This window comes from Miscanthus floridulus, chromosome 17 (genome assembly GCF_019320115.1).
Source record: "Miscanthus floridulus cultivar M001 chromosome 17, ASM1932011v1, whole genome shotgun sequence".
NCBI lineage: Eukaryota > Viridiplantae > Streptophyta > Magnoliopsida > Poales > Poaceae > Miscanthus > Miscanthus floridulus.
The window spans coordinates 35,731,315-35,742,697 of NC_089596.1; the positions used below are offsets into that span (position 1 = coordinate 35,731,315).

The 11,383-nt window shown below is 45.7% G+C and overlaps 1 protein-coding gene across 1 annotated transcript; it reads right to left on the bottom strand.

Annotated features, from left to right (window-relative positions):
- Positions 1–293: 293 nt before the first annotated feature.
- LOC136515536 (uncharacterized) lies at positions 294–596 on the bottom strand. The gene has a single exon (XM_066509097.1). It carries the CDS (start codon positions 594–596, stop codon positions 294–296), a length of 303 nt encoding a protein of 100 aa, XP_066365194.1.
- Positions 597–11,383: the final 10,787 nt, after the last annotated feature.

Consider the following 11,383-nt stretch of genomic DNA (forward strand, 5'->3'; position numbering starts at 1 on the left):
TCTACACACATCCTCCACTTCCCATTTTTCTTCTTAACTAATATAGGATTAGCTAACCACTCTAGATGGGACACTTCCTTGATGAATTCGGCTACCAAAAGCTTCTGCACCTCCTCGCCGATGGCCCTATGCTTTTCCTCATTGAATCGACGCAGGCGCTGCTTCACCGGTCTAGAGCTAGCCTGGATGTCCAAGGCATGCTCGGGGACCTCCCTCGGTATGCCCAGCATGTTCAAGGGTCTCCACATGAATACATCAGCATTCACGCGAAGAAAGTCGACGAGCATGGCTCCCTATTTGCTGTTGAGGGTGGTGCTGATCCTCAGCGCTCGGTCGTTGGAGTTGGTGGGGTTGACCAGGACGAGCTTGATGGCCTCTATGGGCTCAAAAGTCCTAGCACGACGCTTGGAGTCAGGCGCCTCGCTACCAAGTCGGTCGAGGTTGATGATGAGGGTCTCGACCTCCACGAGAGCCTTGGCGTACTCTATGCATTCGTCGTCGCAGTCGTATGCATGCTTGTACGTGGACCCGATAGTGATGACGCTGTTGGGGCCCAACATCTTGAGCTTCAGGTAGGTGTAGTTGGGGATCGCCATGAACTTGGCGTAGCATGGGCGCCCCAGGATGGCGTGATAGGTCCCCTTGAACCCAACCACCTCGAAGGTGAGGACCTCCTTGCGGTAGTTGGAGGGAGTGCCGAAGCAGACAGGCAAGTCGATGCGCCCGAGGGGTCACGTGTGTTTCCCTGGCATGATGCCATGGAAGGGCGCGACATTGCCTCGGAGCCGTGACTAGTCGAGCTCCAGGAGCTCCAGGGTGTTGGTGTAGAGGATGTTGAGACCGCTGCCTCCGTCCATCAATACCTTGGTGAGCCGGGTGTTGCCGATGATCAGGTCAACGATGAGTGGGTACTGCCCGGGGTTTGGGACATAATTGGGGCGGTCATCCCGATCGAAGGTGATCGCCTCCCAAGACCAGTCGAGGTACCGGGGAGTGGCCACCTCAACCGAGAAGACCTCTCGGTGCTCCTTTTTCGCTGACGTGCCGTAAGGCACGCTGAAGGCCCACCAAAGATCATGAAGGCGTTGTGCACCTCAGGGAACCCATCATCCTTGTCGTTGTCCCTATTGCTGGTGCCTTTCTTCTTGGCATCATTGTTGGGGAGCTTGGGCTTGGCGTAGTAACGCTGGAGCATGGTGCACTCTTTGAGGGTGTGCTTCACCAGGCCCTGGTGGTAAGGGCAGGGCTTCTTAAGCATGTCGTCGAAGAGCCCAGGATCTCTAGCGGGGCCTTGGGGATTCTTGCGATCTGCGGCCGTGACTAGATTGGCCTCGAGGACCTCCTGCTTCCCCTGGCAACCCTTTTTCTTTTTCTTGGGGAGGTGGGGGGGCCGAGGCCCCGGAGGCCTCGTCCCTATGCTTCCCCTTGGCGTCGTTGTCGGGGAAGATGGCCCCGACAGCCTGTTCGCCCGAGGCAAAGTTGGTGGCGATGTCGAGGAGCACGGCCGTCGTGGTCGGTATGTTCTGGCCTAACACTCGAACTAGGTCTCAGTAGGAGGTGCCGGAGAGGAATGCCTGGACAATTTCTGAGTCATCGACGCTGGGCAACTCGGTGCATTGCTTGGAGAAGCATCGGATGAAGTCTCAGAGAGACTCATCTGGCCTCTAGCGACAACTCTTGAGGTCCCAGGAGTTCCTGGGGTGCACGTATGTGCCCTAGAAATTCCCGACAAAGACCTTTACCAAGTCAGGCCAGTTGTTGATCTGCAAGGGAGGGAGATGTTCGAGCCAGACAAGCGCTGAGTCTGACAGGAACAAGGGGAGGTTGCGGATGATGAGCAGGTCATCATCCACGCCGCCTAGCTGACAAGCCAGGTGGTAATCGTCCAGCCACAACTCGGGGTTGGTCTCACCGCTGTACTTTGAGAGGTTGGCCAGTTGCCAAAACCAGGCTAGGAAGGGGCCGCTGCGGATGGCCTTGCTGAAGACTCGAGGGCCAGGTGGCCCAGGAGAAGGACTGTGGTCCTCCCCACTGTCGTAGCGACCGCCTCGGTGCGGGTGGTAGCCTCGGGCGGGCCCATCGTTGTCGTGGCACCGTCGCCTACTGACCACATTGTGGTCGCCTTGAGCCTCGTGTCGGTTGCTAAGGCGGTCGTGCACCAAGGGGGCCTTGTTGGCTGTTGGTGCCTGAGCAGGCTCGGAATGAACCGAGGCCTCTCTATCCTACCAAGGTGATGCCACGGGTAGTTCTGAGGCGCCCCCGCGCTGTCGAGAGGTGGAACTTTTGGCCTACTATACCGTAGTGGTCTCGAGGAGGTCTCGGAGCTTGCCGCAAACCTGTCACCCCTCCGAGGTGGAGGGCTCGGGCATTGTCAGAGTAGCATCGCTGCTACCACGATGTTTTGGCTAGCGCGATTGAAGATAGGGGGTTGCTCGCCCCCTTTGTTGTTGTTGATGCGGTGGTTGATGTCGCAAGCCCTTCGCCGGCCTGCTCCGCCATCACTGTGACCCCGCTGCTCTTGCTTGAGAGTGTCTCGAAGCTACTGCGGAAGGAGTCAGTCTTGTTCGACTTTGGCCTGAAGCTCACGGAGCTGCTCCAGGTCTAGGCATCGAAGTTCCTCGAGGGTGGGGTTCTCGATCCATGCTGCCGGGGGCTCGACATGTGGAGGTGTGGCGTCGCCTGCCCCCTCATGGGGCGGGGAGTGATTGCCTACCCCTTCATCCTCATTGCCCATGCTCAGCATCCTAAGCTCAACGTTGAAGCACTCACGAGTGGGATCATAAGTGTCTTCGTCATCGGAGTCAGAGTAGCCAAAGTAGTAGTCGCTCGTGGCCATGAAGCGGCGCATGGCTTTAGGATCACGAAGCCTGGCGAAGTCCGCTCCGGCCCATGCCTCGTCCTCCTCCGAGGAGTCAGTGTGGGTGTGGGTTGGGGTTGTGGTGATGAGGTCGAGGGCAAAACGTTGGTAGGCGGCAGTGGCATTGCCCAACCTGAAGGGGTACGGGGATGGTGTCATCATCAGGCTCCGCTCTGCTGGAGTTGACTCCTCAAGAGGTGGCGGTGCAGAGCTTGATGACGGGGCATCGCTGTGTGCCACCAGCGCCTTTCCCTTGCCTAGGCTTAAGCTAGACAGGTCCCCAGCTAGGGACTCTATACCAACAGCTAGGTATGGGATACTGGCGAAGCATATTGCGTCGCCCTGAGCTCACGCAGTGTTGGGGTGGTCCCACCCACGTCGTGCCTGGCGAGCGTGATGAGAGCGGCGGCCCAGGCGCTGCCTGCACCTAGGCTACTGGTGCGTGATGTCGTCATCGGTCGATGGGGCTCTGGGTGGGAGGAGTACCATATCGTACTCATATCCTAGAGACATGAACTCTAGGCTCTCGAACCAGATCACTGTGCCGAGACATAGTGGTCGCATGGGGTCTACCATCTGGAACTTGTTGGGATGACTAAGCTGATATGCAGTATGGCCCCTACCTGGCACGCCAACTGTCGGTGTTTTGGGTCCGGCGGGTCCTCAACCGACTAGTGAAAGTGTACTACGTGCCCCTAATCCTGGATGGTGATGCAAAGAGACACAAGGTTTATACTGGTTCAGGCAATAGGTGCCCTATGTCTAGTCTGAGAGAGTGATCTTGTATTCCTTGCACCGAGGTTCTTGTAGTAGGGGTTTACAAGCTAAGTGAGAGAGGGAGCTAGTCCTAGGTCTCTGCGTAGAGCGGCATGGGTTGCTTGAGATGTTGATCTCTTGCAGTGAGGGAGCATGTGTGTTACAAAGCGTTGTGTGTTGCTTGCACGTGTGAGTCCCCCTCTAGAAGCGGCCCTAGTTACTCCCTTTTATAGTCGAAGGGAGGCACAGGGGCGGTACATGTATTTGCTACGTGGCATTTTGTGAGCAGAGGTGGTATGTCCAATCCCTGTAGCTTGTCACTGTGGCGGTATGGTCGGTGGAGCGGTCTTGTCCTCGGTGCACTAGAGCAACGCGCCGGTCATGCCTGATCCTGTGCGATGTGGGAGCTCCCGTGGTGGCTTGCGTGCCTTCTTCTGTTGGAGGCATGCTGGTCACTGTATGTTTGACCGGCGCAGAGAGCCGAGGCTGGGTAGATGCGACGGCGTGGGTGCATTGATTCCGAGGCTATAGGAGCTTGGCCCCATGCACGATGTGGGAGCTCCTGCAGCTTGACGCAGGGCACAGCGCGTACTGTGGACGATGTGCCGGTCCTAGAGTGCTGATAACGTAGAGAGCTGAGGCCCAGTTGGTGCAGAGGCTAAGCCATTGTGGGGGGCTCGGCGGGCGTGAGTCCCGAGGCTACAGGAGCCCGGAAGCGGATAGCCGAGGCTCGGAGGGTGCGGTTGGTCTTGTACGTCGATTCTGAGGCTATAGGGACCCAGACTTGACTTTCCACGCCGCGCTATCCTTGGAGCAGGGGTTAGGCAGCACAGTGCAGCATAGGTGTCAGCTGCGGGCACAGTGCCGAGCACAACAGCCTATAACCCCTGCCCCGTCCTATCCTGGATGGCATGGTGTCGATGTGACTCCCATCTCATCGGCCACTTCGCTGTATCATGCCGTCGTTCGGCTAACGTCGCGGGAGTGGTTGGACGCGTTAGTTGGATGTGATGTCCCATCAAAGAAGTTGGTCAAGGCGGCGGTGACAGGGTTGATGTCGAGCCGGCCTCAAGCGAGTTGGTAACTGGGCGCTCGTCCGAGGCCTCATGGCGTGGGGCCTCGGGCGAGTCAGAGAAACGGTACCTCGTCCAAGGCCTTGTGGCACGGGGCCTCGGGCGAGTCAGAAAACCGGTACCTCGTCTGAGGCCTCGTGGTTTCGTTTTAGGCCAAGCCCATTTTGGGTGAGCCCGGATATTGTTCGAGGTGGGGCGGGTGGTCCAGTTGGGCCTCAAATAAGGTGGGGGTTTGCCGGTGGTTGTCTCTTGGCTTCGATATTTACAAGGTCCAAGCGATTTTTTCGGTTCTTGCTTAGGGGACCCCTTTTTATGGTACCTGACACATACATTCGATCCTGGACCGACATAGGGTTCAAGGTATATTTCTGGACAAGGTAGTTCTATGCATCAAGTGGTTCCAATCAACTCTTCTAACCTAATGCATCAAACATAAAGGACTTAAGTGATAATTATAAAAACATATGAGGCTTAGAATGCTCTGGGGCTTGTCTATGATCCAACACTAGGTTAGTGTTTGTTAGATGACACTCGCTTGGCGAGCATCTCCCATATTGGCACTTGCTCAGTCCTTCCATCTTCAGGATAGGTCCACCAGACACTGTCTTTAGGTTCGGCTCCAACATCACATCCTTCACATGGTTCATCTAGAGTACCTAGATGAGATGCAAGATGCAAGTGCATAAATATGAAGAATGGTAATATGAGATGCATCACATAATAGCATTCAAGGCAACATAAGATCATGCAAGACATAGGCATCTAGAGTTATTTAACTAAACATCACACAACCTATTATCGAGGGATAGCAAGCATATTAGGCACAACACACAAGTGAACTAAGTTCAGATTTGCACACATACATCGATCAAAAACTAGCCAACATGTTTAGCCAAAACAAGAGCAAGCTAAAGCAATCACCTAACACATGTATAGAAATCTGGACAGCAGCATAATAGTCACTTATTTTAACCATAACTAAAGATATATGCATCCAAAAAGGGTGAACCTAGACTTTCTAGAAAGCTAATTAAATTATCTAAAACTTTGTTATTCATTCCAAAAGCTAATTCATAGGTTAACATGATCAAATATGCCAATATCTCAGGTTTGTACCGATAAGGACAGAAAACTAACATTAACTTCAGAAATGTATAACTGGTGTTCTAATCATCCAACAAGTATGATCCTTAACTTTATATAAATCTTATTAACTTATCTACAACTTTCTTATTATCATCTTTAGGTAATTCAATAGTTATTTGGCCTTAAACACATAAAGCAACAATTTTGTCCAAAACATAGATAGAATCTGACATGCAACTTCAGATAACAATAAGTTGAGTTCTAGCTTTTACAACAAGGTGGTTCTAGACTTTTTAGAAATATTAGAAAACCATTCACAACTTTGTCATAAACACCACAAGTTAATTCCAAAGTTAACTAGGTCAAACATCATGAAGAAGACATCTCTGTCCAGATTAGGATAGAATCTATCACTCCACTTTTCAAGCTCATAACTAGAGATTTAGATCACCAAAAGGGGTGATCTTTAACAATTTAGAAATCTCATGAAAATCACTACACTTCTTCTATGATCTCCAAGACATGATTCAAAGCTTAGCTAAGTCAAACAACACAATCATTCAGATCTGTACAGAAAACATGCAAAACCTGATAGGGAAATTATAAAATCTATAGCTCCTAAATTATCAGGCTTATGGTCATTTAAATTTAACACAAGCTATATTATGAAGTTACCTACAACTTTGGTATTCACCATATTTATAGAAAACATCATTTGCATCATAAAACTAATTGCACAACCAAACCTGTACCTACAGTCTAGACAGTTGAGGCATACCACATTCATCTCTTATTTAGTTGCTACAAACTAACATGTTCTTGACATACATGCTACTCTAAATAGCTTGTGACCATATTCAAACAATCATAGCACATACTAATAGCTATGAGAAACATCATAGGACAATAACTACATAGATCTATTAGCAAACTTTCATCCTCTATGTATATAATGCAATATATATTCTATTTTTAGTGCCATATGAGAACAACTAGTTTGGGGCTGAGATTTTTATGAGAGGAAGATGTTATCAAAACATGGCCACTGTACAAACTTCACATGCTCAGATTTTATAATTTAATTACTACAAAAAGAACAAATTGCTATTGTAAGAAATCATGTGGGAGCAAGATAAATATGAAATTTAATATTTTCTACAAGCGCATGGCCATATTAAGTGTTCTTAGGTCATAACATCATCATGTAAAGGCAAAGGAACCATATTTTATATTTTTGCATATACCAATTATTTATAAACCATTTATCAAGCATCAAACAAGTTAAATCAATAACTCACTCATACTACATCCAATGACCATGAAATTTTATCATAGCACACACATAGCATTAGTAGCCTACCATAAAAATTTCACAAAAATTGGAGCACCACAACTTTAGATATGAAAATGACAAGCAAAACAAACTAATATTGCTTATTTAACAAGATTAAATCAAAACATGATAAAAACAGTACATAACTAGCATGTTTAATATTTTTCTTAGCTAGATAGTGTCATCACAAGACTAACACAACCAGAATCACAATTTTTGGACTTCTATAATTCAATATATGCATCTAACCAACTTAAAAGCATTTTTAAAAGCACTTTATAAGAATAAAAAAACATCAGAAACTTTCTACTAACACATATCATATTATGACTCTACTATCTAGACCTACTCACAAGGATTCCAAAAAGTCCTTATTTGCTATTTTATAATTTTTCTACAATTTACTACGAATTTCCAAAGTTTAAGCCATAAAAGAAAAACAGCATTGCACTAGGGACCCTATACTTCTCATAAAATAGATTCCAGCGAAGAGGCCCCTACAAACACTATTCATATGAGTCATGTAACACTCTAAAATTTGCCTCTTTTAAAAATAGGTTTAAAATGATTTATTTCTGAATTTTGTGCTCATGAAATGTAAAAAAATAAAAATTTTCATTAAATTAAAACTCATCATAAGGTAGCAACAGGGTTGTGCATACATGCCTTTGCATTTGATGTATTTGATTGAGTGGTTTTGATTGAAAATTTAAAATGGTTTAAATTGCTTTTGTAAATGAAATTAAAAATTGCTTTGAAGTAAAAGAAAAGAAAGAAAATAAAATTTGAAAATAAAAGAATTTAAAAAGGTTCTAAAATTTATTTTTGAGAACTTACAAAAATTTCTCATTTTTAATTAAGTTGAAAAGTGTATTTGAAATCCTATTCAAATTTGATCTGATTCATATTTGAATTCGGTTTGAAAATGAAAAAAAAAGAATAGAAAAGAAATTTGGAAAAGTATTTTTCATTACTCTCCCCTCCTATTCGGCCCAAAGCCAGCTACTGGCCTGCTATGTTTTTTTCCTGAGCCGCAGGCCAGTCCTCCCTTCTCCTTTCCTCGGGTTGGTAGCAGGCCGAGCGCGCTCGCCCTTGGCCCAACTCTGACCCAGCCGAAGCACAGGCGCGCTCCTCTTCTTTTCCTCTTTGTTCCGCTGCCATGTGGGACCCGCACGTCAGTGCTTTCTCCTACCTCGAGTCCAACTAGGACTCTGCTTGAGTTGGATGCCACCGAGAGCCCCATGTCGCTACAGCACTACCTTGTCGTGCCACCCACGTCGCTCCGTCCCTTTAAAAGCTAAAGTCTGCATCGCGCCGCCCTATCTCCTTTTCCCATCTACGCATTGTCGCCTTGCCCTAGCTAGCTCTGCTGCTCGTTTTGGATCCCATCGAGCCTAGAGTGCAGCCGCCGTAGCCGCGCTAGTGGTTCTCGCAGCTGTCCATGACCTATTGCCAAGCTCCACATAGAGGTGAAGAAGCTGCCAGAGTCGAAGCCGTTTCCTTGTTCCATCTCATTCTTTATTTTTAGCCCATCGTAGCTGAGCATTGCAGGAAGGGTCGCCGTCCACTGCCGAGCCCTGCTTCAAGGTGATGAAGCCCCAATACTCTCTTTCTCTCTCTTTCGATCTCTATTGCTCCGGTCGCCGCCATGCATGGCGCCACCGGCCGTGAGCCATGCATGCGTTGCCATGATTCAAGTTGCTAGCTAGCTTGATGACATCATCTCCAACGTCATGCTCTATTTGTGGTTGTTTTCCATTACAAAAACAAATCCTGAAATACAATAGAAATACACAATCATGCTGTGCCGTCCAATCTAAGATCTATGGCCTAGATTAAAACATACCCCTTCGTTGTTCTTTTTGCTAAAGAGCCCCTGTATTTTTGGCAAATTAACCCGTGGTCCAAGGCGCAATCACAGATTATGTTTTTTTGGAAAGCGTAGTTTCATCGGTTTAGATCCAAAATATGTTTTCACCTATTTACAGTTTTGTCACTAATTTTGTATTAGCCATAATTTCTTCGTTTTAACTCTGATTTGACCCGTTCAACTTGTGTTATGTTTCTAATTTCATAACCTACATGTTCATACTACTATTAGATATGTTTTCATCTTTTAAAATTCAAGGTTAGATTTAATCTATGATTTTAATAAAGGAAATATTATTTATTTCATATCTTCTACGTTTTAGCTCCGTTTTGAGCCATTCAAGTTGCATTAGATTTATTACAACGAGATCTATGCATTAGTAACAATGTTTATCATATCCCTATTTATAGAATTTCATGGTTTAAACTTTAATTTGAATAATAATTATGCAACTGGGTTTTATAAACAAAATATGATTTGTTTTACTTTAGTTTTATAACTCAGACCTAAATTTGACTTAATTTATATTATCTATAAAATATCTGATATATGCTTTTATATAATTAAAACACATGAAGCTAATAGTTTTATGAGTAGATCTCTCGGTAGTTGTATCTTTTCAACCGTAGCTCCGATTAGGTTGCTCTTCGCGTCTGTGTGTTCGTAGCGAGACGTGGATTCGTTTTACAAACTTTTCATCTTGATTTTATAATTAGTGTGCTGTTCTAATTTAGTTCTATTGTTTGCTTTGTGTATGATTATATGGATGCTTGTGTGGTGCTTTATGATTACGTCCAGTCGGTGAGATATACGTGGTGATCAAGAAAAAGAAGAAGAAGAAGAACGTTGAAGATTAAAGCTTACCGATGGATTGGTGTTTTAAGGCAAGTATAGCATGGGATCTTCCTTGTTGTCCTATACACCTTTAATCATTTAATTCATACTGCATGTGTCTACCTTGACTACCACTAAGGATTTCCTTGTACTTTGTTACCCTGTACCTTGATACCTTTGAGTTAATGCATTGGGTAGTATGATGCTAATGCTCATTTAAAGACCATGATCTTGTAACTTGACTAATGGTATATGCAATGAACACTGAAAGATGCTTTTTAGCAACATGGAACAAGGGGGCTAGAGCATTGGGCTATTTTTATGGTGCTCTAGATTCCTCTCCCTAAGGACTTATCTGTAAGTGATCATCTGGGACTTACAGTACAACTATGAGGGCTACATGGCTCTGGCTTTAACTTAGTATGTGGACCTTTTTCTAGCTTATTAGTGGTTACCTTTATTGGCATAAGAATGGTTTGCCGAATCGGGTATAGGACAACCTCTGTCCCCTTGTGTATAGGTTGCGTGTCATTGTGCCATCAGGAAGGGGGTTCCTACATCTATTTGTTGAGTGAATCTAATGGCCCTAACTTGTTAGACGAACCTTTGAAAGGCTTCATAGTGAACCCTGTCGGCCTTCCTTGGAAGTGGGTCAAGAGATTAGCTACCTCGGGCAAAAGGGTAAATCACGACTCACAGTGAAAGTGTACAACCTCTATAGAGTGTAAAACTGGTATATCGGGCATGCTCACGGTCATGAGCGGCCTTGGAACATTTACGGAATAGATGATCACTATTGGTTAATGATGATGAACACTAATGATATGGATGATGAAGATGCTCACTAATGGTTAATTGTTTATGCTATTCATTATTCATGTTTACCTGATCATGTGTTTACGGGCTTGTGATAAACTTGTTGCTACTCAATTGCTAAAGGATGACTCATTAAAAGCTAAATGCAGTTAAACTAGTGTCAGCCTTTTGAGCCTCATGAACCCCATATTATATTTATTGAGTACGACATGTACTTACGCTTGCTTTATTTTTCAATTATTTGGATAAAAATTTCGGATGGGTACCAGATTGCTAGAGTTTGGAGAAATTAGGCTTGTGTTCAACCAGTCAGTTGTCCCTGTGGAATTGGAGTCTTCACCCGAAAATCAGAGTTGTCTTTCCGCTGTTTGTTATCTAAGGTTATATTCTTTATACTAAGTACGTTATATATTGAGCATTGTCTTTCGATATTACCCTTATTTGTAGCTATATGTGAGATTTGACTTCCTAGGCTCACATATGGTGCGTATCTGGTTTTGTTCTTAAAACCTAATGCTACAAAGTGGTATCAGAGCAATACTGACTGTAGGATGCAAGCCTAGATAGAACTGGACATTTTAGCATGCTTTTATCTTTGCTTACTTCTTGTCTTCCCTCCAACCTTGTTATTTTCTAAAAGTTATGCTCACTTCAGCCTCTATTCTGTTATGAAAACCTTACCTCTATTTTGAACCTTCTCTCTTCATCTATATAGATGGGTCATAATGAGGAGACCACCGGTACCAAAGGTCGGGGGG